The sequence below is a fragment of the Hyperolius riggenbachi genome, chromosome 10 (genome assembly GCF_040937935.1).
Source record: "Hyperolius riggenbachi isolate aHypRig1 chromosome 10, aHypRig1.pri, whole genome shotgun sequence".
Classification (NCBI taxonomy): Eukaryota; Metazoa; Chordata; class Amphibia; order Anura; family Hyperoliidae; genus Hyperolius; species Hyperolius riggenbachi.
Genome location: NC_090655.1, coordinates 88,397,793 through 88,424,928, shown reverse-complemented (window position 1 = coordinate 88,424,928; position 27,136 = coordinate 88,397,793). Strand labels below are relative to the sequence as shown.

The 27,136-nt window shown below is 46.1% G+C and overlaps 1 protein-coding gene across 5 annotated transcripts in view; it reads left to right on the top strand.

Moving 5' to 3' along the window:
* The window catches only part of BICC1 (BicC family RNA binding protein 1), a 376,259-nt gene that overhangs the window by 283,941 nt on the left and 65,182 nt on the right, over positions 1–27,136 (top strand). For all 5 annotated transcript variants that reach the window (XM_068255070.1, XM_068255069.1, XM_068255072.1 and 2 more), the window contains 2 exons: positions 8,912–8,991; positions 12,420–12,578. In XM_068255070.1, the coding sequence (XP_068111171.1) occupies positions 8,912–8,991; positions 12,420–12,578 (239 nt within the window). The remainder of the gene's footprint in view (positions 1–8,911; positions 8,992–12,419; positions 12,579–27,136) is intronic.

Sequence of the window (27,136 nt, the reverse complement as noted above, 5' to 3'; positions counted from 1 at the left end):
TTAAAGGAATACTTAAGTCTAGGAAAAAAATATTTACTCACCCGAGGCATCCCTCAGCCCCCTGCCGCTATATCACCCTCTATGCTGCTATAGCGTATATGTTATATGCTATAGCTGCATAGAGGGTGGTATAGCGGCTGGGAACGCGGAAAATCACTCGCGTTCCCAGCCTGTCGGCGGCTGTCGCCGAACCCGGAAGTAGCCGGCGGCGGGGACAGGATGATCGGAGCGGGGCTGCGAGGGCACCATCCAGCTTCAGGCGGCTGAGGGATGCCCCGGGTGAGTAAATATCACCTTTTTTTTTTTTTTTTTTTTTTTTGACTTAAGTATTCCTTTAATGCAAGCCTTTGAAACACTTGCTGGGTTGTGTGAAATGTCCATTCGCTCTCCTAAGCTGCGCCTGGCAGAAACCATCCCCGTTCTTCAAACTCAAGTGGAAATAGCAAGCCCCTTTGTACACGTTCCCAATACGTCTCAGACTAAATGACTTCAAATGGCTAGTCACGAAAAAAGACGCAAAGGAATTTTAAAACCTGCGTTTTAAGCCCGTGTTATGAATAATTCATATTGTAAGTTCTTGCCATTTAAAAATTCCGCTTCTGCTTTTCATTAGCGGAGTTGAATGTCTTCAGAAGGAGGCTTCATCCCGCTCTATTTTTCTCCTTCCAGTTTATGGCTGGACGCTGTGCACTTGAAGCTGGTATGCAGAACTAATTTATTTTACTCGTTTCAAGTCTTCTCAGAATTCCTTCTACACTAACCAGCTCTGACTCTCCCCTTTTGTCTCGTATTTCTGCTAAACTCCTATTATGCCGTTCTGAATCATTGAAGATATTGGATTCTTCATTTCTTTGACTCCTTTTTAGTTTCATTGATTTCTGTTTGTGGCAAACCTGTTGTTTCGCCTAATTTTATTAAGGTTCTCCATAAAGACCATTGGAGGACAGAAGCGGTTTCTGAAAACAGAGCGTGGATGGTTTTGAAGTGACAACTGGGTCATATTATACTAGAGTAATGGTTGTTGAATGCTGAAGTGTTAGTGATTTAACAGTTGTTCCACTGCAACGAATTTGAATCATGTATTACAGTAAATAAGTGAAAGCAAGAAGTTTTAAATCAGAATGATACCATTTATTGGCTAACTAAAAATTAATAAAAATAAGCAAGCTTTCGGCCTTGCAGCCTTCGTCGGGCTTATTTCCTGTTAGTTTGCAGGCTGGTGGTACAGACAGACATGCAACATCAAAAGGGAAAACAGATATTTTTTTCAAGCATAAATACATGTCATTAAGATGCCTTAATTCAAACAGACCATCTAAATGGGGTTAGAGGTTGTTAGCTGAGATGAGGATCCTTGTTTACTCCATGCTCACAGACCTGGGATTAGGATTGACCCAGAGGTATTGTAAATTCTTAGTTCACAAGTTCAGCTAGAATAGCTGAGAAAGTTCAAATATTATCAGCCTTATACCAATATAAAAAGTTGTTGTCCTTATTCAAACCCTTCTCCACAGCTTTGAACCAATTTATACATTTTGTTTCTGCTATTAATCGATCATCCATGCTATGTCCGTTGGACCGAAAGTGTGTAGCAACTGGGAGTCCAGATTTGGTATCCTTAATAGTGTGCCTGTAGCCATTCATACGTTTGCGCAGAGTTTGTCCAGTTTCTCCCACGTACATAACATTGGGGCATTTAGCACACATGATCAGATATACCAGATTGGTGGAACCACAGAAAAATGTGCCTTGTACTCTGTACTCCTGTTGTGAACCTGGTAAATAAGTGAGAAGTCACACTCTTCTTCAGATGCACGACGTCTATGCACATAACCTTTAGGCAGTTTTACTATAGTCTATGATTCAGCTAAGGACTACAAACTCCTGCCACTACACAGATTTAGTTTCACTCCTGGACATTTTTTTTTTGTTTGGTTATATTCTTTTTGCCACCTGCGACTTTGGTGGACGTTGTGTAGATCTACACATTAAAGCAAGTCTGAACTAATAATCTTTTCTAAGCCAAATAGATGTTTGCCATCTATTTACTTTTCAGGAGAGCGGCTGTATTCTGAATTGCTGTTAAACTGCCTAATGTGCATAGATACCGCTAACTTTTTTACACTTGCAGTGCAGGAAACTAGAAAGGGACTAAAGACTGCTTCTTGTACTATATGTACTCCTGTTTCTCATGTCACTTCAGGTGTTTTTTAATTTCCCTGTGGGGGGAGAATTTTTTTTGCTGTCCTGAGACTGACAACTAAAGGCACGGAAAGAAAATACTTTTTGCTGTTCAGAATCAGAATCAGAATCACTTTATTTCGCCAAGTACAGCAGGAGCTGTAATCAGAATTATTTGTGGTGCACATGGCATAGACAGTGTGAGACAGGCATACACGTGGCATAGACAGAGTGTGGGACAGACGCACAACACGTACAATAGAAATGCAATAATCAGTTCGTATCTCGTCTCGGCCATTCCACTGCTGAGTAACTGGTAATAAGGTGCAGTTAGTGGCCGCGAGTCCATTTTGGGTATCAGACAGTCAGTCAGTCAGTCAAGGCGGGCATCGGCGGACACCGGTTGACCGACTCGGCTGGAGCACGCTGGTGTGCGGGCCAGACAGGGGGAGGTTGGAGTTCAGTAGCCGAACAGCTTGGGGGAAGAAGGTGTTCCTCCGCCTGGTGGTTTTGGATGGTATAGTCCTGTAGCGACGGCCCAGCGGGAGGAGCTTGAAGTAGTGGCTCCCTGGGTGAGAGGGGTCGTGGGAAATCATGGTGGCCCTCTTCCTCATCCTAGCGGAGTGGAGGAGATCAAGAGGTGGAAGGGGAGATCCAATGATCTTCTCCGCATCCATTATGACTCTCTGTAGTTTGCGTTTGTCGCTGGCCGATGCGCCGGCGTACCAGACAATAACTGAGGAGCAGAGGATGGATTCTATGGTGGCGGTATAGAAGCTGGTCAGCAGCTCCCTGGGCATGCCAAATCTCTTCAGTTGGCGCAGGAAGAACAGCCTCTGCTGGGATTTCTTCTGAATTCTGGTGGTGTTTTGTCCCCATTTCAGGTTGTTTGTGAGAGTCGTGCCGAGGAACCGAACAGATGTCACCATAGAGACTTCTGTACCCCCAATGAGGACTGGAGGGAGGGGAGGGTGGTTTCTCCTGAAATCAACGACTAGTTCCACAGTCTTTGCTGCATTGAGGACTAGGTTGTTGTCTTTGCACCAGTCACATATTCTCTCGACTTCGCTGCGGTACTCTTGCTCCCCGTTGCTTCCAATTAGGCCGATGATAGTGGTGTCGTCTGCAAATTTGATGACTCGCACAGAGTCAGCGGATGAGATGCAGTTATTGGTATAGAGGGAGAACAGTAGAGGTGACAGAACACAGCCTTGTGGAGCCCCTGTATTGGTGGTTCGATCGCTGGAGTGGTGGTTGCCGAGCTTCACGTGTTGCGTTCTATTTGTCAGGAAGTCTTTGATCCATGTTCGGAGAGTAGGGTCGACTCCGAGCTGTGTCAGATTGGTGATCAGGATGTCTGGGCAGATCGTGTTGAATGCTGAGCTAAAGTCTAGGAACAGGATCCTAGCATAGGAGGCAGGGCTGTCTAGGTGCTCAGTGATGTATGCCACGCTGGCATTGATGGCGTCCTCCACGGATCTGTTGGCCCTATATGCGAATTGAAGCGGGTCTAAAAGGGCGTCCGTGGACCTCTTCAGGTGGGCAAGGACCAGCCGCTCGAGGAGCTTCATGATGTTAGAGGTTAGGGCCACTGGTCGGAAATTATTGTGCTCGGTACTGCCTGGTTTTTTAGGGATTGGTACGATTGTAGACCTCTTAAAACAGGAGGGGACTGTGCCATCCGATAGTGACTGCTTGAATAGGGAGGTGAGCACTGGGGCTAGCTGATCAGCACAGGATCGGAGGCAGATAGACGACACCCCGTCCGGGCCAGAGGATTTCCTGGGGTTGAGCTTGCGGAGGTGCCGGAGTACCTCTGATTCCAGAACAGCGACAGGAGCCCGGGCGACGGGTTCACTCGAGGAGGGGGACGCCACAGTCGATGCTGTTTGGCCCCCGGACTGGTTAGGATGTTGCTCGAATCTGCAGTAGAACTCGTTGAGCTCCTCCGCCAGTCGAGGGCTCGGGGTTGCCGTTTGGGGTACTGGTTTAAAGTTCGTGGCTGCTCTCAGGCCCTTCCATACCTCCCGTGTGTTGGTTGACTGAAGGGAGAGCCCCAGCTTTTCAGCGTAGGCCCTCTTTGCAGAACGCAAGTCTTTTTTCAAGGCGTGCCTGGCCTCTCTGAAGTCCTCTGAGGAGCCAGACCTGTGCGCTTCCTCTTTGCGTTTCCGAAGTCGACGAAGCTTGTCGTTGAACCAAGGTTTGTTATTGGGATAGACTCTGAAGGTCTTGGATAGGATACACGCTTCTTCGCAGAAGCTAATGTAGGAGGTGATATTCTCAGCCCATTCATCAAGGGTGGGTGCCTCCAGAGTCGTCCAGTTGGTGGTTTCAAAGCAAGCTTGGAGCTCCAGTTTGGCTTCTGCAGTCCATTTTTTGGTAGTTCTGACGATGGGCTTTGAGGTCTCCAGGAGCCTCCTATAGGTGGGGATCAGGTGTATAGTGTTGTGGTCGGAGTTCCCCAGGGGGGCTCCTTGGGTGGCCTTGTAAGCATTCTTATGGACCGTGTAGCAGTGGTCCAGGGTGTTATAGTTCCTGGTGGGGCAGGTGATGTGCTGCTTGTAGCGTGGAATCTCATGCCGAAGGTTCGCCTTGTTGAAGTCGCCCAAGATGATGAACAGGGCCTCCGGGAGGGCAGATTCGCACCGCGAGATACAGTCACTAAGTATATGCAGGGCGGTCCTGGAGCATGCATCGGGAGGAATGTAGACCCCAACGAGGACCACGGAAGAGAACTCCCTCGGGGAGTACCGGGGCCTGCAGTTTATGGCGAGGAACTCAACAAGGTGCAGGCCTTGTGGAGAGTGGTGGTGTCGGAGCACCAGGAGGTGTTTATGTAGAGGCAGATACCACCCCCTCGCGTTTTCCCTGAGAGGGCAGCATCTCGGTCTGCTCTTAGGAGGTTGTAGCCCGGGACATGTAGAGAGTTGTCGGGGATGCTGTCACACAGCCAGGTCTCGGTGAAACAGAGTACGGGGGTGTTCTTGCTGATCAGGGGCTTGCTATCGAGTATGAGGAGCAGCTCGTCCAGTTTGTTGGGGAGTGAGCAGACATTTGCAAGTAGGATGGCAGGGACAGGAGAGCGAAGACCCTTCCTTTTGAGTCGGACCTGGGCTCCCGCCCTCCTACCTCTATGGCGGCGTTTGTTTGGTGCTCGCTTGGTGGTGAGGTATTGGATGTGTGCGGTGACAGCATTCCACAGGGGAGAGCCCGGTGTGGGCATTGGACTGCCCGGGGGTTCCCATTTCAGAAGGGCCTCTCTAGAAAGGATGGCGGTCCGTTCACAATTGTTCTAATGACTGCATCTGCTTAGCCACTGATAAGGAATCATACAAAGATTTGTAGACAGTCCCTATTTAGTGTGCAGCAGGCTCTTGTGTACAGCGCCCAGCCCCCAACCTCTCTACTACCCCCTCCCCCCCACCACCACCACCAACCCCCCTCCAAGTTCTCTGTACTATAGTGATGCTGGAAAAGTCTGCATAGCCAGTTCTGCTCCATCAGAGATGAACAGAGTGAGTGTAATAAGCTGAGGCTGGGAGCACACTCGTCTGTCTGTTTTCTGTATGCGTTTTCTGCACACTACGTGTGTCTGTGTGAAAATATGCACGTTTTATCACCGAAGCTAATGTAATTGATAGAAAAGGTGTGCAGTGCTTTACTACTGTTTCATCTGCATGGGGAAAACACATTCAACTGTGTACTATCCAGTAGCCAATTGAATAACATTGGTTCTCAGTTTACCTGTGTTGGGGGGGGGGGGGGCATCCAAAGTTTCGCAGGGGGCCCAGACATTTCTAGTTATGCCCCTGAATACTAGGAAAAGTAGGCGTACATTTTTTTTTTAATTTATAAATTTGAATAGTGTTTAGATAACGTATAAAACCTGGTCTAGAAGACTATGGTGGGGATCACAGTGGTGTATGGAAAACGCAAATATTTCCTTGCAAGCATTTTCCGGACAATGTGTGCCTTGGTGTTTTGAACACACGTGTTTTTTTTTTTTTTTTTTTTTTTTTTTACATTAGCCAGTGAATCCCAATAAGGAATCACATGCATTGTGCGGAGAAGTAGTACAGGTTGTATCTATTATTAAATGCCATACAGACTTGCAGAGGAGTCCTGAAAACGTAGCAGCCCCATAGGAAAGCATTACTTGCTTTTTGTACAATTGTGGCAAAATGCATGCGATTCAACGAAGTGTGGTACCTGGCTAGATAATTGGATACACAACCTAACTAATAACAGATCCAAATATGTCCTCATGGAACAAGAGGCGGCCTGGGAAAATGCACGTAACTTTGTAGGCACAGCAATATTGAAATGTAATTGTGGATTGCAGGTAGTGTTGGGCGAACAGTGTTCGCCACTGTTCGGGTGATGTTCGAGTTCGGCCGAACACCTCATGGTGTTCGGCCTTTTTAGTTCGGGTTCGCCCGAACAGCTCAATGCCCAGCCGAACAGGCCGAACAGGGCCCCTGTTCGGCCGAACAGGGCCCTGTTCGGCCGAATACTGCCCCCCTATGGGGTCGCAGGCATAAGGGGGGAGCATGCCCTGGTCGCGCGCGGGGGGGGGTGGGGGTCGGAAATTCCCCCCACCCCCTCCGCTAGCGCTCCCCCCTCTGCCCGCTTTCCCATAAAAAAGTTTGATGAAAGTACCAGTGGCTGGCCTGGCAGTAGAGTGAGTGAGGAGGAGGAGTCCGGAGAGTGACGCGTTGAGGCCGGGCAGCGGGCGGTTCAGCGGTAGTACCCTTGTGGTACTTCCGCCCTTTCTCTGACCTCACGTCCTCTGCATATGAGGGTGCGCATCACGCGTACCCTCGTATGCGTCATCACGTAGAGGATGTGAGGTCAGAGAAAGGGCGGAAGTACCACAAGGGTACAACGCTGAACCGCCCGCTGCCCGGCCTCAACGCGTCACTCTCCGGACTCCTCCTCCTCACTCACTCTACTGCCAGGCCAGCCACCGGTACTTTCATCAAACTTTTTTATGGGGAAGCAGGCAGAGGGGGGAGCGCTAGCGGAGGGGGTGGGGGGAATTTCCGACCCCCCCCCCCCCGCGACCGGGGCATGCTCCCCCCTTATGCCTGCGACCCCATAGGGCCCCCAAAAGTGGGATGTTCGGGGAGTTCGGGGTTCGGGCCGAACATGCCGAACATCTGGCCCATGTTCGGCGAACGGACCCGAACATCCAGGTGTTCGCCCAACACTAATTGCAGGGTGCGGTTCACTGGACATAATTATACTGCTAAACTCTGACCACAGTCTGAGAAGATTGCAGAATGCAGCTCTAAGGCCACATACACACATCAGACCATAGTCTTTTGAAAATGAAAGATCACAGACCAATCTTACCACCCTTCATGTAGTATGAGTCATACCTTCCCAGTCTTTTCTATGGAGCTGAACTCCCCATCAGACAGATATCTTTGCAAGATGCTGTATAGACACAAAAGATCAGTATCTGCAAAAGATCTGTTCCTGCCAAAAATCCATTCCTGCAAATTGCAATGATAGTCTATGAGATCTGCAGATCATCATACACACATGATTTAACTGACATTCATCTGCAGATCAGATCCACCAGGATGGATTTTCAGATCTGCAGATCTGCAGATGAATGTCAGTTAAATCATGTGTGTATGATGATCTGCAGATCTCGTAGACTATCATTGCAATTTGCAGGAATGGATTTTTGGCAGGAACAGATCTTTTGCAGATACTGATCTTTTGTGTCTGTACAGCATCTGTGTGTGCAGCATCTTGCAAAGATTTTTTTCTGATGTGGAGTTCAGCTCCATAGAAAAGACTGTGTAGAGTATGGCTCTTATACTACAGGAAGGGTGGTAAGATTGGTCTGTGATCTTTCATTTTCCAAAGACTATGGTCTGATGTGTGTATGTGGCCTAAGTCTCATAGACAAGGCATGTCACCCAGGGGGATAGGGATTTGATCCCTTGGGTGGTATTCAAGGGCTGGGGCTGTACAGCCTGGTTGTTTGCCTGCTAGCGGTGTGTTCTGCAGGAGCGTTGGAGGGCCAACAGAGTGCCCTCCTACAGACAGCTGGTGGTGAAATCTTTCTGGCCAGGTACTTTGAGGTTTATATGGTTTCAAATACTTCATAAAGCTTATACACAGCTAAAGGCAAGTTCTGAAAATATGTGCCCAAAGTACGCCTTTTAAACTTTCCTTCACCAATCTCCATCTTACTGCTAGTTTGACTTAAAGGGGGTTTGTGAGTGATCTATGAGCAGATTAGGGCCTGTTTCCACTACACGCAGATTGGATGCAGAAAAATGAATGTCTATGGGAAAATCTGCATCAGAAAAATCACGTTTAGTGGAAACAGACCCATAGGCATTCATTGGAGTCAGTTGTTCTGCATCCAATCAGCGTGTAGTGGAAATAAGCCCTAAACTAGTAAAGTTTTATTTTTTGTTTGGTGTGATGGCCTAAAATGCACTGCATGGTTTATAGCTTTCGCCAATGAATAGATGATTTTCCACCAATCATTCTAGCTAAACTTCTGAAATTTTGCGAAAAAAAAATTCTGAAATGAATTGTTCATCATCCAGATTAACAGGCAATCCATTTTTTTTTTCCTGTGGTTCATTTTACTCTATATTAAGTTTAGGATTACACATTATTTATACCTTTCTTTCAACACCAATTTACTACTTCAATTGAAGTTTAGATATTTCCTGACTACATTTTCTATATTTTTCTACAGATCCACACATCAAAGTATCAGGCAAGAAGGAGCATGTGAAAGAAGCAAAGGAACGGATTATGTCTGTTTTGGACACCAAGGTAAATCCAAGAAATTATGTCTAAAAATAGACATTTTGTTGGTCTACAGAACTATTGTTTTTGTATTTGTAAAATTCTTGATTTAACTTTGAACACCTGTCAGAACTTTGGCGTCGTTAAATTTGGATCTGTTTTGTATTAAAGATTTTCTACAATCAAATACTTAAAGGAACACTATCAAAGTGTTCCTTTTTTTTTTTTTTCTAAACTCCTTTAACCTTCTGGGCGATAATCCCGAGCTGAGCTCGGGGTATATCACGCAGGAGGATTTCTCAGGCCCTGGTGGGCCGATTTGCATAATTTTTTTTTTGTTACACGCAGCTAGCACTTTGCTAGCTGCGTGTAACTTCCGATCGCCGCCGATCCGCCGCTACCCACCGTGCCGCGCAGCCCCCCCAGACCCCTTGCACAGCCTGGCCAATCAGTGCCAGGCAGCGCTGAGGGGTGGATCGTGACTCCCTCTGACGTCACGACGCCGGTGACGTCATCCTGCCCCGTCGCCATGGCGACCGGGGAAGCCCAGCAGGAAATCCCGTTCTGAACGGGATTTCCTGCTTACTCTGATCGCCAAAGGCGATCGGAGTGGGTGGGGGGATGCCGCTGCGCAGCGGCTATCATGTAGCGAGCCCAGGGCTCGCTACATGATTTAAAAAAGAAAACATTTTTAAAAAAGTGCTGCGCCCCCTCCTGGGCGAAGCAATTGTATCGCCCAGAGGGTTAAAGTGGACCCAAATTAAAAATACAAGATTTCAGAAATGATTATAGTAAAGGCAAAGGAGAAATTGCTAATGGCTGCCACCTGTATAAGCCTAGTTATGAAAAGAGAAGGGTGAAAAATATGCACTGAAATGCTCATAGGCTTGAAGGAGTGTCTAATTTATCTTTGTGCGTGTCCGAGTGGTGAAACTAAATATTTTGAATTAGTTTGGTTTGGGTCTGCATTAATAGGCAGAAGGGACTTTGTAATGGTAGTAAAAGGAAAAAAAGAACATCCTTCACCTTCAGACCTTATGGGGAACTAGGGTGTCGGGTGATGGGCTACAGGCAGCAATTAGAATGTGTAAGAAACTCTCTCCTTCCCTCTGCACACTGTCCTGCTTGGATAAACAGTGCACCCTGTACTGACAGTATTGTAGCCATGTGGATTTCAGTCAGTCTGATTCAATGATGCCCACAAGACTCCTGTCAGCATAGCATGAATTGTTTATCCAAGCAGGACAGCATGCAGAGGGGAGGAGAGAGGTTCTTGCACATTCTTATTGCTGCCCACAGTCCGACACCCCAGCTCTCTATAAGGTCTTCTGAGGTTGGGGAGGTTTTTTATTTTCCCCTTTTACTACCACTATATTGCGAAGTCCCTTCTACCTATTAAAGGTGTTAAGAAAAAAAGGAAAACGTGATAGTGATACAAAGTTATGTAAAACATTTAGGGCTTGTTCACACTAGGGGTGTTTGCTGGTGTTTTTTGAGAGCAGGAGATTTCAGAAATCGCCCTAAAACCGCTTGTGCAATGATTCCCTATGAGAGTGTTCACATATGAGCGGTTCAATTCCGATTCGCTCACCAAAGCGCTTCCTGTACCATTTTCAGGGTGATTTGCCTGTAATGGAAGGTTTAGGGAAATCACAAAGCGCTTGAAAAGGTGTTTTGAATAGAGATTTCCTAAGCGCTTTGATGAATAAATACATTGCATTTATTAATTTCTGGGTACAAGAGTTCACTTCCTGACTGATGACAGGAAGTGAAAAAAAAACCCGCTTTCCAAGTGTTAAAGTGTAAGGAAAGGCGATTTTAAAAATCGCTAAAAATTGCTCAGTGCTTGAAAAAGCGCTGGGTGATTCATAGGGCTTGATTCACAAAGCCATGCTAACTGTTGAGCACGGGTGTGCTAAACAGTTAGCACGTGAAGTGTCGTTCGTAGGCTTTTGCACGTGCAAAGTGCCGCGATTCGCGCGATCGTAGGCTTTTGCGCGTGCAAATTGCGGCACTTTTTGCGCACGCAAAAGTCAGCGAACGGCACTTCACGTGCCAACTGTTCAGCACACTCGTGCTAAACAGCTAGCACGGCTTTGTGAATCAAGCCCATAATGTGAACAAGACTTATTGCTACCCTTTTGTATATAAGAAAAAAAATCCTTATTTCTAGTTTTTGTGACACCACAATTTTAAGAATTCCACTGGGGAAGGAAATGGAGAGAGCAATAGAGGCTTGCTTATCTTTTGTCATCTACAAAGGCAAGAATCTTCCTATGCTTTTGTTTTCACTCTGCCCCCCCCCCCCTTTTCTGCTGAAGTGAATCAGCTGCTGCCAGGGTGATGGGAGGTTGAGGGGGCAGAATGAAGACACAGGCACAGGGGAGAGCCTTGCCAATGACAAGAGATGAGCAAGCTTCCACTGCTCTCTGCAGTGAAAATAAGATTTTACACACAGAGAATACTTGGGAATGCTTTCAAATGTGTTTTTCATGTAACTAAAAGTAGTTACTGAAATTTTAGTTTTGGGAGTTTAATCCAACTTTAAAGGACTTGCGATGCAAAGTGACAAAAAAAAAAGTAATGTACCTGATTGTAATGTTAGACCTCATGGCAGACGATTGGCACCTTCCTTGTCACTTTGCGGCTGCACAGGTTTACATCCCTATCTGCGGCCCGTCCTCGCTGCGAGCACCCTGCTATACGTCATTGCCCACATGACTAATTGGAGTGCAAGTCAGCGGCGCCCCTTCGGCAGAGACGAGCAGCGCTCAGCCGTTGAGGACGTTCCCAGTATAGAGAACGTCCTCAATGGCTCAGCACTGCTCGTCTCTGCTGAGGGGGTGCGGTTAACTTGCACTCCAATTAGTCATGTGGGCCATGACGTATAGCAGGGTGCTCGCAGAGAGGACGGGCCGCAGATAGGGATGTAAACCTGTGCAGCCGCACTAGCGGCTGGCGAGCTGCGTAGGCGCTGGATTTTTAAAACCGCGATTACAATCGCCATCAGATAAGGTGACCCTGGGGAGGGTCGGGGGCTGTAATGGAGTAAAGATTGAGATAGCAGAGCGTCAGAAAGTGCCAAGGAAGGCGCTGATCGTCTGCCATGAGGTCTAACATTACAATCGGGTACATTACTTTTTTTTTTTTTTTTGTCACTTCGCATCGTAAGTACGTTCACTTCTTTCCCTTTTCAAGAGATTTTCCACCACATCTCTGGACAGAAAGTGTGAAAAATAAGGCTGAAAGCAATAAAGGCATCAAAGAAATGTAAACGTATTTCTGCTTTGCCTAAAACTAAAGTTTACCATATTGGGGGGGGGCACATAATTTTTTGATAATGGTGAGATATAAGGGCATTATATTTGGATAGGCTTCCTAATACAAATAGGAATGCTCTCATGTAGTGTGTAGTCCAATTTGATGCTCAACACACTGATTGCTTTTTTTTCTAGAGTAATCGTGTTACACTGAAGATGGACGTCTCCCATACCGAGCACTCGCATGTTATTGGTAAAGGAGGGAACAACATTAAGAAAGTGATGGAGGAAACTGGATGCCATATACATTTCCCAGATTCCAACAGGAACAATCAAGCAGAGAAGAGCAACCAGGTACAAAACTTTCTCTGTACAATTTGGCAATAGAAATTGTGCGTCTTACACTTCTTAAAGGAGAACTGTAGTGAGAGGGAGATGGAGACTGCCATATTTCCTTTTAAGGAATGCCAGTTGCCTGGCTATCCTGCTGATCCTCTGCCTCTAATACTTTAACCATAGACCCTGAACAAGCATGCAGCATATCAAGTGTTTGACATTGTCAGATCTGACAAGAATAGCTGCATGCTTGTTTCTAGTGTGATGCAGACACTATTGCAGCCAATGCAACTGGTGTTTAACCTCCCTGGCGGTAACCCCGCAGAGGTTCACATGGCCCCGGGAGGATTTTTTTAAATAAAATATGCCTTGGCTAGCTAACTGTCCCCCAAGTTTTGCCGCTCTCCACAGATTACCCCCCCCCCCCCTGATGGCCGACGTAGTACGTACCCCCAGGGATCCTGTGATGGCGCAGCCTCCCAATCAGCTCCAGGGTTCGCTTTGGGAAGGATCGGGACTGCACATGACGTCTGACGTCATGTCCGATCATCGCCATAGCGACGAGTGAAGCTGAATGGTGAAGCTGCGTCTCTCGCGGGAGCGTGGAGGGGTAAATATTGCTGGCGGCGATCGGGGGGTTTAGTTAGGTGTGGCGAGGCTTGGGGTATATGGTTAGCTAGCGAAGTGACAGCTAAAACATAAACACATTTTATTTAAAAAAAATCCTCCTGCGGACGCAGCCTCTGAAACTGCATACCGCCAGGGAGATTAAAAGGAAATAAAAATGACAGCCTCCATATTCTTCTCACTTCATTTGTCCTTTTTAATGTCGCCTGCAGAGATTGTTACTCGATCCCTCAGACAAAATTCTGTGGGGTAAGGAATAGTACAATTCTCTCTACCTGCGCTTGGCTGAGATGATCCAGCACTTTCAGGAAGGTAGTTGTAGAACACATTGATTACTTGGGTTAGGTTGGTTCACTCAATGCTTTTTTTGTGCGGGTGTGATGTCTGTCTTCAGGCAGCTCCTTACTTACAAATATCAAGTTGCAATTTTTCATACATACAAAATTGTCTCCATGTACAAGATATACATTTTTTTACTATCTCTAAAAGAAAAAAGTGACCGGCACTGCCTTGCCTGGGTAACTGGGGTAGGTACCTCAGGAATACTGATGCTAGGGTACGTGGCCCTTGATGTGCTCAAGAAGTTGAAAACAACAAGCAATGTCACAAATGTAGAACAATTCGACTTCCGGCACTCTCACCAGGCTTAATCTTCAATGTGCTTTAATGACATTCACAAGATTTTCCATACTTTGTCAAAAATTGCAAAACACAGTTCACATACCCGTATGTAGCTTCTACCGTGGGGCAATGTGGGAGCAGCGGTCCGCCTAACGACCGTTTCGCTTGATATAAGCTTCTTCTGAGGCTCAGTTTTTACTACTTTTTTGTTGGTACAGTATTGTATAGACTGTAAATACTTTAAAACAAATAAAAGCACATTGAAAACAACCAAAATAACATTGTTTATGCTATATGTCCAAATCCAGAGATTTTCTACATTTTTGGTAGCTCTGGGCTATAAGACGCACCTACGTTTAGAGGGCAGCAACCAGGGGGGAAAAATATAGTAAACCTGATGTGTCCATAGGCCAGGAGCATCTCGTAGATGTTCTCCCCAAATTATTGTGCCCTTCTGTCCAACCCCGTGTGCCCCTTCTGTCTGTGTCCCAGTGTGACCCGTTTAGTCCATGTGTCCTCTGCACCCCAATTTTGTCCTCTGCGTCCCCTGAATAATGTAAATAATCGGCAACCCGGCTCAGTGGGCTCACCTAATGCATCGGCTTCAGCAGCGATCAGGGACCTCTCTTCTCCCACACGGCTCCCCTAGTGCTGGCTTCTGTTGATGACGCGATCAGCAGAAGCTCACACCAGGGGGGAGCTGTGAGGGAGAAGAGAGGTCTCTGATCGCTGCTTGATCCGATGGATTAGGTGAGCCCACTTAGCCGGGCTGCCGCTGATTTATATTATTCAGGAGAGACGAGGATGACAAAAAGGTGGGCGGGAGGACACAATATAGGGAGTCCCAGACATCATGGCGGTTCGTATTGGTGGGCATTCGTAAGTCATGGACTCCCTGTATGTGGCATATAAGATGCAGGAACTTTTTCTCCCCATTTTGGGGGTGAAAAATGCATCTTCTATGCCGAAATATATGGAATCTAAGCTTCCCTATGTATAAAACATGACTTAAAGAGACACTGAAGCGAAAAAAAAAATTATGATTTGTATGTGTAGCACAGCTAAGAAATAAAACATTAAGATCAGATACATCAGTGTAATTGTTTCCAGTACAGGAAGAGTTGAGAAACTCCAGTTATCTCTATGCAAACAAGCCATTAAGCTCTCCGACTAAGTTAGTCGTGGAGAGGGCTGTTACCTGACTTTTATTATTTCAACTGTTCCTGGACTATTTACTTTTCCTCTGCTAGAGGAGAGGTCATTACTTCACAGACTGCTCTGAAAGACTCATTTTGAATGCTGAGTGTTGTGTAATCTGCACATATTATAGAATGATGCAATGTTAGAAAAAACACCATATACCTGAAAATAAAAATATGAGAATATTTTCTTTGCTGCTAATCTTCTAGTAATTAATCATAGTACACAACCAATTCATTATATCATTATTTTTTTTCGCTTCAGTGTCTCTTTAACTTACAAATTTAACTTACAAACGCCTGTATATTGTTGTCATATTGTATCCATTGTGATAATCAATGTGCCCATGTCTTCATGTGTGCCCAAGTCTCAGGCAGGGCTCAAACTTGTTAAAATCGTAGATGCTTGCCGAAATGATAAATCGCATTCAAAAATGCAAGTAATGCTTTTCTACGAGCCTGCTTCATTTTCAGGAAACCTCTTTTCTTTAGAACTTTAGTACGCGCTTGGCCCATTAGATCCAGTCCCAGAAAAAAGTTGCTGTAGCACAAAATAATCTTTATGCTGGCATGAGGGTAGGGTGTACTTATGCATGGAGGTTTGCTGTATAACTGTAGAACAGCATGCTGACTCCTGTTTACTGCTGAATGTGCTGCCAATGGATCCATGAGCACCAGGACAGGACCACGGAGCAATGGAAAAGTGGCCTGTCTATTTTCTTTGACGCCCAAGTTCTCCAGATCTCCCTTTTACTACCTGTGGGACATGTCCATGGAAACCATCTTCGTAGCTTAAAGGACCTACATGATCTGGTGCTTAGTTTTGTTCCACATACAATGCGGTACCTTTGGAGGTCTTGTGAAGTCCACATCTCAGAGCAGAGATGATTTGGCAGCACATTGGGGACTAACCTAGTATAATGATGGAGGTGTTAATGTTTAGACAGATCTGTGTAGATTTGTGTCTACACTGTGATCTTGTTAGAGGCTTTAGGGATCTTCCTTCACCACTGAGTGAAAAACAAACAAAATAACATGCAGCTACATGCATGTTCCTGGTCTTTCAGTGGACAGTCACAAGCAAGGTTAAGTTTACAGCCCCAGAGCTTGCATCATTAAAAACTGTCAACATGGTCCATGCCATTGTCTTTGCTGACAGGTTAAAGATGCACCATAGTGACCTGTAAGTAGAATGTAGTAAATCGTGCAGGATACCCACTTTTACATTAACCACTTGAGGACCATAGTGATTAACCCCCCTAATGACCAGGCCTTTTATTATGAAAATGGCAACTGCAGCTTTAAGGTCAAGTTGCAGGGCCACACAACACCGCACACAAGTGATTTCCCCCTGCCCTTTTTCCCCCACCAACAGAGCTCTCTGTTGGTGGGGTCTGATCACCCCCAGGTTTGTTTGTATATAAACAAACATTTTCTGTCTTTTTTTTTTCTTTTTATGCACATTACCCTCCCTCCCCCCGTCTGCCTATCACAGGGATCGGCTGTGATAGGCTTCAGCCTATCACGGCGGATTGCTTCTGAGTCCCCCAGGGGGACAGCCGTGTCACACTGCTGTCCCCAGTACAGCGCTGCTGCTGTTCGCAGCGCTGTACACTGTAAAGACGGCGATTTCACCGTCTAACAGTCTCCCGAGGGGCAATAGCCACTCGGAGACGGAAGTCGGGGTAGAGCTCCGCCCCTCAAGCAGGAGATCTCCTTCAATTGGCGTTAGGCGGTCCTGGGGCTGCCGCCGCAACCACGCCCATTGGCGTGGGGTGGTCATTAAGTAGTTAATTAGCCTGGTTCAAGAATCAGAAACTCTTCCAATATGTTGCTCTATATTGGTATGTAGCCCCACCTTCCCAATGATGTCACAGCCTAGGCTGTTTAGCTATGTGGAATTATCTTCCCAGAGCATTATGGGAGACCAGGTATTATTTTAACTGGCTTCGGAACACTCAAACAACATTCTGCAGACATGTACCTGAAAGCAGTAAAGACATCCCCCAACTGTGATAAATTTTAGAATGTAAAGCCGCATGAGAAAAGTACAATTGGTCAGAAGAGGTAACTTCAGGGTGTTTATAGCTCTTGTACACTGCATGAGGAATGATTAAAAAAAAATCGTATTGGACACAAATAATGCGTGTAGTGATATATTGAGGTGCTGATGATGTTAGGGAATACACGATCATATTTCTGTCATTTTTCTGTCTGTCTGCTATATCTCACATGTGTATTCTGCTTGGAAGTGATGGTCATCTGGCTGTACTACATTTGCATCTAAAGGGACTGCAGTGAATAGAGCTCGGGTAATCAGACAATGGCAGAGATGAAGTGTGGAAGTCATTGACACTTGAAACATTTACACTTCTGTTGAGGAAGAGCCTCCTGTGTGTTAAACACTATTTCATTGTGAGGAAATTAAATTATTGGTGGAGGTGCAAACTATATCCTTATCTTTGATTAGCTAGGAAATACTGTCAACAATGGGGTTGTCACCTGTAACTTGGACTAGGGAAATCTTTTCATGTATGTGGGCTATAGTACATTTTTCACATGTGGTTCTCTGGAAATCCCATTATGTCTGAGATTTAATAAAAAACTAGTTCCTCCCCTCCCCAAGGAAGTTGCAGCCTCCAGGCGTATTTCATAGTATAAAACCGCAGCTAGGATAGCCACAACTTGTAGTTCTTGGAGGTAGTCCACACGGCTAGAACTAACCTGGTTCCTGACCAGAAGTGCGTACCCCCGCAACAACGCCAGATCGATACGCTGGTACGTTTATTTCCCCGTTTATTTTGGTAAGCAAAATCGCTTTGTGTGTATTTTTGTAACTTTTATCTTTGTAACTTTTTATTTTATTTATTGTAATCTTTTGTATATAATCTGTTCTGCATTGTTCCACGTTTTTTATGGAATATTAAATCGTTATTTAATAAGCTTGACTTCTGCTGTGCTAAACTAACACTCATAGCCTAGAAGAGATAGAAGTGTGTATAAGTCCATGCCTATTTGTATGCTTGAGCAACACTACCATATGAAATTGTAATTGCATTGTGTGGGGGCGTTTGTCATACGTTGGCCTAAAGCGCGCAGCTGACCCAACGTACAAAAAAACGCCAGTGCGAGTAGCGACAGCAGAGTGGCTAACAGTATCGTTCGGAACGACTGTTAGTGTGTTTCTGCTTCACTACAGTGTAAGATTGCAACTGTGGGTGCGTGGCGTTCCCCTATTCGGCCGAAGCGCAAAGCTGACCCGAATCCGAAAATGCGAAGTGCGCGCTGAGGACTCGACAGCAGGTGTAAGTGTCTAGCGAAAAGCTAGTGGTGGCAGTGAGAGGTGTTCTGAGGGGTCCCAGCCTTGTTTTAGCTCGAATAAGGCTGCTCCCCGCTTGAACTAGTCAAACCCGCAGTCGGGAACCGTATACGCAGGCGTGCCGCGGGCCGGTTCCTGACAATGCGTTTTATAGAACTTACCCGCTTCCTCAGGTCACATATAACAGTGTCTGTTAGGAGAAACATTGCATCTCAAGTTTTCTTGCAGTTAATTATCAGACCTACCTTCCTGCTCTCCTCTAGTAGATGGGCTAAGTTTATTTCCATATGTTGAACGTTTTGGGAAAGTAAGCAAACATCTGCAAAGTCGAGATCCTCTATATGTTGTCAGCCCCCATTGTAGACCAGTTCTGTTTCCAAGCCATGTCTTCCTCATGACCAGATCCATTACTATCAGGAATAGTGGTGGAGAGGGTGCATCCCTGTTTGACTTCGGAATTGACTTCTATTGCATCACTTAGCATGCCATTATGAGCATGTATAATCCTCATAGAATTGCTTTATAAGGATTATGCGGTTTCTTGGTATTCCATATTGGAGATGCAATTAAACTGCAACGTGGATACTAAACGAAAGTTTCAGGAGTTTCAGTATCTGGGCAGTCTGATGACAATGGATGGTGGTGCCAGTACTAATGTTAAAAGCTGAATCAAGAAGGCAAATGCAGCCTTTTGTACAACTGTATCAAATTTGGAGATCCCATGATATTTCCACAAAAACCAAACAGTCCTTTTGTATGGATGTAAGATATGGAAGGTAACAGCAGAGATAACAAAAAGCCTCCAAACCTTTATAAACCGCTGCCTTCGAACAATAATATCTGGTGGCCAAATGTAATATCAAATAGAGTTGTGGGGAAGAACCCAAGAACAAGTGGACTTGAGAATCGAATGCAGAAAATTGGGATGGATTGGCCATACTCTTCGCAAGGATAAATCAATTGAGAAAGAGGCCTTAAAATGGAATACTCAAGGCAGCAAAAAAAAAGGTAGACCAAAGACAACTTGGAGAAGTGTGCAGAAATAAAGACAGAGAAATCATGGACTGAGATAGAAAAAATCGCCCAGGACTGAAATGGGTGGCATACATTTGTTGAGGCCCTTTGCTCCAGTGGCTTCAGAACTATCAGCAATCATTTTGCAGAGATGCACCTGATGGCGGTAAAGATGTCACCACATGTGATACATTTCAGAATGCAAATCCGTGAGGAAAGATTTTACAATCGGCAAACACTGACTAATAAATTTGTATTGTAAAAAATAAGTAATGGTATTTCTAACTTTATTTTCAGTACAGTTCCTCTTTAACCACCTGAGCGGTCTGGACGAGCTGAGCTCGTCCAACACCGCCGGAGGTCGCCGCTCAGGCCCTGCTGGGCCGATTTTAATCAAATAAAAAGCAGCACACGCAGCCGGCACTTTGCCAGCCGCGTGTGCTGCCTGATCGCCGCCGCTCTGCGGCGATTCGCCGCGAGCAGCGGCGAAAGAGGGCCCCCCTAGCCGCCTGAGCCCTGCGCAGCCGGAACAAAAAGTTCCGGCCAGCGCTAAGGGCTGGATCGGAGGCGGCTGACGTCAGGACGTCGGCTGACGTCGATGACGTCACTCCGCTCGTCGCTATGGCGACGATATAAGCAAAACAAGGAAGGCCGCTCATTGCGGCCTTCCTTGTTTATTCTGGGCGCCGGAGGCGATCGGAAGATCGCCTCCGGAGCGCCCTCTAGTGGGCTTTCATGCAGCCAACTTTCAGTTGGCTGCATGAAATAGTTTTTTTTTTATTTGAAAAAAACCCTCCCGCAGCCACCCTGGCGATTTAATCAGAACGCCAGGGTGGTTAACTTTGTGACACAGAAAACAAAGGGCCATTGAGCCTAGAGCCATTTAGTTGTAATTGATTATAGAATTCATCTTTGTGAGCGTGTTTATTCTTGGCAGGAGTCTTCTGGTGCTACCCTGATTAAACATGCTTTAAACCCACAAACATGTGCAGCCCAAGTACATAACCACAGATTAATAGCTGTGTTGCACAGCGTGAGACATGGTTTAGTCTTGTTGAGATAATGGTGGGTTCTTTTCTTTTTTCCTCTCCAGTTGAATGTTATTACATAAAACAAAATAGTTCCCACTGATTGCAGACAAAATAACACTTTTTATTTCTCCCTTGAGCAGAAGAGGTCTATCCCAGAGCAAGGTGTGGTCGGCCTACACTTATATTCTCATTAGTAAGCTTGCTTGCAATCACAGATTTAGTCCTCCACTGCAGACATGTATAGTACTGATGTCAGCAGTGACCATATAGGATGAGTGGTTTACAGGACACGCATACAGATTTTTATCCAGTGTATTTTTATACATATTTTGATTTGGCCACATGATCACCTCCTTTATGTAAACGTGTATCATATTTTTACAAGGTTTTAAATTCCTTTGCTGTAGTACTGTAGGTTTCACACTCCTCACCTATCAGTTTGAGGGGTTTTAGGACTTCGTTGCAGTTACTGGCATTCTGCTGTCAGGTGACGAGCGGTGAAGGGTGACAAGGGGTTAGCCTGACAAATGAAAGTTAACAGCTTAAAGTGTACCAGATACAGGATTTTTTTTTTTAATACATACCTGGGGCGTTCTCCAGCCCCATGCGCACAATCGTTTCCATGCCGCCGTCCTCTGCTGCCTACAGCTCCGGTATCGTCCGCCGGAGAGATGCGTAAAAAGCACACAGGCAGCGGAGGACAGCGGGGTGGGAGTGATCCGTGCACATAGGGCTTGGAGGTGTGTATAAATCTTTTTTTTCTTTTTTACCCTTCTCTGTTTTCCTTTAAAGTGCTAGGACATAGATTCCACATCCTAATTAGTGTTGATCTATGGTCTAGGATGTAGAATTTACATCCCCATTAAAAAAAATCCCACTTGTTGTCCATGCTTGTGCATGGTCCTTTGTAGCTGTAAATGATTGCTGCTGTAGCAAATAGCAACAATCATTCAATAGTGCTGCCCCCTCCCCAGTTAAGTTTTAACCCATGCCTAGCTTTTAACCCCCTGTTAACCTTGCAATCTCTATACCGGTTTATACACTTAATGACTGCGGCTTGTAGTGGTCGGATGCAATCACTAGAATGACAGTTTGGGTCCCCAATGCTCTACAGTTGCATTGCTCTGTTTTTCCCCATCGATGCATCTGTTCTGCACTGAGGCCCCTGAACTATTGCCCTAGCATATGCATTTGATGTCTACAGGCACACAGGCTGTGGATAACTATCCACCACGTGCCCAGCCAGTAATTACATATGGGGTATCATTTTAACCAGGAAGGTATAGTTTTATTTTATAATTGTGGGCCTAGTCATGTAAAAATTAGAAAGTTTGAAATATGAGAAATGTGTATTTTCTGCAGTTACGCCTAATTTTTCCCCATAAAAATGACAAAAAAATAATATATTTTTTTGAAAAAAAATACCCAGAGTAAGCCTAGTGTGTACTGAAAAACAATACATATCACTAAGATGATAAAATGACTGCTGTATCAAAAGCGACACAGCGAAAGTTTAAAAACTGCCAGGAACCTTAACCCTAGTGTTAAGGATGCTAAAACTTGCTGAAATCTGTGTGGACAAGTCCGGTTCGTCCATGCTGCCAGGGAGATTTATAGCTTCTCTATGCCGCCGGCTCTGCTTCTTTTTGCTTCTTACCTGGGACTAATGGATGCCTCTCAGCACATTGTGGGTAGCGATCTGTGCTGGCCACAGTGTGCTAATCTGCATCCATCAGGCCTAGGGAAGCCAATATGGAGCCAGTGGGGCAGAGCAGTGCGGCGACATGTCCCCCCCCCCCCCCCCCTTACCCTTTTTCTTTCCTTCCTCTTCAGTCCCCCCTCTCTTCCGATTCTTCCCCCCTCACTTTCCTCCAATCCCCCTTCCCTTCCGTCCGATCCCACCTCCCTCCTCTCCTTCCGTCCTCTCCGATTCCCCCCCCCCCCTCCCTCCCTGTAGTGAGTTGAGCAAAGGGGGTATTACTCACCGAAGCTCTCTCCAGCGTTGATCACACGTTCACATCTGCTGTACAGCTCCTGGCTACTGTTCACAGTAGGGTATGTGACTTGACATTGCCAAGCCACATTCCCGGTACTGTGAACAGTAGTCGGGAGCTGTACAGTGGAGAAGAATGGGTGATCAATGCTGGAGAGAGCCTCAGTGAGTGAAACAGTGTTGCCCAGACATCGACAGGGAGGGAGGGGAGAACTGGCTAACTATAGGGTGGCACCTATAGCTGCCTTAATTATATTGGGGACATTGGTACCTGACTTACCTAAACTGTGGAACCTATAGCTGCCTTACCTATACTGGGCACACTCATACCTGGCTTACCTATACCGGGGGTTATACTCACCATTGGCGTGCTGATCCCTTGTCCTGTACCTCAGATAGCTTTCCCAGTGTCCTTTTCCATGTCCCTCTGCGGATTTGCTTCTACCTTTTTGAAGACCTGTTCTCAGACGATCTTTGTTGACGACACCAGAGTCTCCACAGCATCAACATCGGGCAGCAAACTATATAGGGGTGTGTGATTTTTTTATTTTTTATTATTGAATTCAATACAATAACCTGTATTGTAGTACAAAAAAATTGCTTGAAGATTTATTTGAAGTTAATTGAACCACTTTTTGCACAGAAATCCTGGGGAAATTGAACGTCAGGGAGGTTAAAGCATACTTGCCTGGAGCTTCCTCCAGCCCCTAGAAGCCGGTGTCTCTTGCCGCAGCAACGCTATCTGCTAGTGTCCTGGGGTCCCCCCTGTAGCGTCCGCCGAACTAGCCAGGTCAACGACCTCTGCACATGCACGAGGATGCTTGTGGTCACGCTCTGTGCAGGTGCAGAAGTACTGCTATGGAGGGGACCCCAGGACACCGGCAGATAGTGGTGCTGTGGCAAGTGACACACCGGCTTCTTCTGGCTATAGGAAGAGACAAAACATTTATGTAGAAAAATAAAATTGTATTTGGGATGTCAAAAGCTCAATTTTTTTTTTATTCACTTGGACAACTGTAAGACGTCAGTATTTTGTAGATCAGTAGATCAGAAGTGCAGCAGAATTTTCGGGATCAGTTAAAAATGGCGCAGAACAAGCACATATAAAAATGGCACCGCCATAGGCGGTAATAGTACAAGCCATGATTAGCGGTAAAGAGGTTTAAATTATAGCGCCTGATTAATAGGTGGCGCCTGGCACCTGCTATTTATGGGGCACCATAATTTGATGATCTTGCTACTAATTTAGCTAGAGGGGGGGGGGGGAGAAATAGTCCAAGGATAGGCAGCGGGGTGTACGGTGGAGTAGGCCTGGGTTGGGCAGCAGGGCTGGAGCAGTTAGGTTGAGGCATAGGTGAAGGGAGGAGGGTTCAGTGTGAGTGGGCAGGGTTGAAAATAATTACCTGGTTCCGGGCGATCGCGTCTTCTCTACTTCATACTTAGTTTGCAGAAGTCTGGCAGCCACCCAATCACCATGCGGCTTCAGTCCCTGCATGGTGACTGGCTGGAAGTAGGACACTTGCAAGCTAAACAGGAAGTGGAGAAGATGGGGATCACTGGGAACAGGTAATGTATGACAGTTGCTGCTAATGACATCTTATTACTAAGGTTACGGTATTTAATGTTTAGTAGCAAGATGCCATTCAGTATCACCCTGTGCCATATTTTTGCAGCACCTCACCTCTGGAGGGGAAAGCCTCTGGATCCTAGTGAGGCTACCCTATGCCTCCTTTCCAGTGTTGTCTGCTGCTGAAAATTTAGCGTAGTGGCCATGGGTGTCCATACATATGGCAAAATCAGGCATCTGCCCGACCCTGGCCGCCCGATGCCCCCCTGGCCGCGTGCCCGTGCGGCCAGCAGGAGGGGAGCAGCGCAGAGAAAAGGGAGAGCTATGGGCACAGTGGGGAAGGGCGGACGTCTTCCTCCCTCCCCCCCCCCCCCCTTCCCTCACCTTAGAGGGCTCTCCCTCCCTCGCTCTCCCCTCCGGAACAGTGTGCAGCGGCTGGCAGCGGGCAGAACTTACCTCGTCTCGCTCCTGCGCCGGAAGTTCTGGTGCCGCACTCTTGTCTGGTCCACACCAGACTAGCGGCTAATCCATCCGGCGCCTGCGACGAAACGAGGCAAGTTCCGCCCGCTGCACACTTCGTTCCGGAGGGGAGAGCGAGGGAGGGAGAGCCCCCTAAGGTGAGGGAAGGGGGGGGGCGACGTCCGCCCTTCCCCACTGTGCCCATAGCTCTCCCTCTTCTCTGTGCTGCTCCCCTCCTGCTGGGGCACACCTGGCTACTTATTCTGGGGACATATACCCCTGCCTACATATACTGGGCACATATACCCCTGGCTATATATACTGGGCACATATACCCCTGACTACATATACTGGGCACATATACCCCTGACTACATATACTGGGCACATTTACCCCTGACTACATATACTGGGCACATATACCCCTGGCTATATATACTGTGACATATACACCTGCCTACATATACTGGGACATATACACCTGCCTACATATACTGGGACATATACAGGATCTTCTCAAAAAATTAGCATATTGTAATAAAGTTCATTATTTTCTGTAATGTACTAATAAACATTAGACTTTCATATATTTTAGATTCAAATACACACAACTGAAGTAGTTCAAGCCTTTTATTGTTTTAATATTGATGATTTTGGCATACATCTCATGAAAACCCAAATTTCCTATCTCAAAAAATTAGCATATTTCATCCAACTAATAAAAGGTGTTTTTAAAACAAAAAAAGTCAACATTCAAATTATGTTCAGTTATGCACTCAATACTTGGTCGGGAATCCTTTTGCAGAAATGACTGCTTCAATGCGGCGTGGCATGGAGGCAATCAGCCTGTGGCACTGCTCAGGTGTAATGGAGGCCCAGGATGCTTCGATAGTGGCTTTAAGCTCATCCAGAGTGTTGGGTCTTGCGTCTCTCAACTTCCTCTTCACAATATCCCACAGATTCTCAATGGGGTTCAGGTCAGGAGAGTTGGCAGGCCAATTGAGCACAGTAATACCATGGTCAGTAAACAATTTACCAGTGGTTTTGGCACTGTGAGCAGGTGCCAGGTCGTGCTGAAAAATGAAATCTTCTTCTCCATAAATCTTTTCAGCAGATGGAAGCATGAAGTGCTCCAAAATCTCCTGATAGCTAGCTGCATTGACCCTGCCCTTGATAAAACACAGTGGACCAACACCAGCAGCTGACATGGCACCCCAGACCATCACTGACTGTGGGTACTTGACACTGGACTTCAGGCATTTGGCATTTCCCTCATCCCCAGTCTTCCTCCAGATTCTGGCACCTTGATTTCCAAATGATATGTAAAAGTTGCTTTTATCCGAAAAAAAAGTACTTTGGACCACTGAGCAACAGTCCAGTGCTGCTTCTCTGTAGCCCAGGTCAACCGCTTCTGCCGCTGTTTCTGGTTCAAAAGTGGGTTCATGCTTCCATCTGCTGAAAAGCTTTATGGAGAGGATTTCATTTTTCAGCACGACCTGGCAGCTGCTCACAGTGCCAAAACCACTGGTAAATGGTTTACTGACCATGGTATTACTGTGCTCAATTGGCCTGCCAACTCTCCTGACCTGAACCCCCTAGAGAATCTGTGGGATATTGTGAAGAGAAAGTTGAGAGACGCAAGACCCAACACTCTGGATGGCGTACGTACAAAAAGGGCGCCTGGACAAAAAGGGCGCGGGGTGTAAACTCTAAATAATAATTAATCATTAATAGGGTTTATAAAAATAGTGTGCTATATTTCGTTTACAAATAAAGTTTAACAAAATTATAAATCATTAAATAATGTTTATAAAATCGGAAATTGTGAAAACGTTAATCTTGCCTATTTCTAAAGTTAAACTTATAATTACGTTTATTAAAAAAACAATAATATATGTTTAATTGTTATAATTGTATATTATTGTGAATAACCTTCATTTATGGTTTGTTCTTATAATAAAATCTGAAAATATTCTTTATAACGATGATATAAATATAAGTACGTTCGTAATAAGTGTTGTAAAACATTAGTAATTATTACTAAAATTTTACTAAAACTATACCTAAGCCTACTCTTACACAGAACCCTCCCTGTACCTATCCCTAACCCCTAGACCCCCCTGTTGGTGCCTAAACCTAAGACCCCCCTGTTGGTGTCTAAACCTAAGACCCCCCCTGTTGGTGCCTAAGTAACCCTCCCTGTACCTACCCCTAACCCCTAGACCCCCCTGTTGGTGCCTAAACCTAAGACCCCCCTGTTGGTGCCTAAACCTAAGACCCCCCTGTTGGTGCCTAAACCTAAGACCCCCCTGTTGGTGCCTAAACCTAAGACCCCCCTGTTGGTGCCTAAACCTAAGACCCCCCTGTTGGTGCCTAAACCTAAGACCCCCCTGTTGGTGCCTAAACCTAAGACCCCCCTGTTGGTGCCTAAACCTAAGACCCCCCCTGTTGGTGCCTAAACCTAAGACCCCCCCCTGTTGGTGCCTAAACCTAAGACCCCCCTGTTGGTGCCTAAACCTAAGACCCCCCTGTTGGTGCCTAAACCTAAGACCCCCCTGTTGGTGCCTAAACCTAAGACCCCCCCCTGTTGGTGCCTAAACCTAAGACCCCCCTGTTGGTGCCTAAACCTAAGACCCCCCTGTTGGTGCCTAAACCTAAGACCCCCCTGTTGGTGCCTAAACCTAAGACCCCCCCTGTTGGTGCCTAAACCTAAGACCCCCCCCTGTTGGTGCCTAAACCTAAGACCC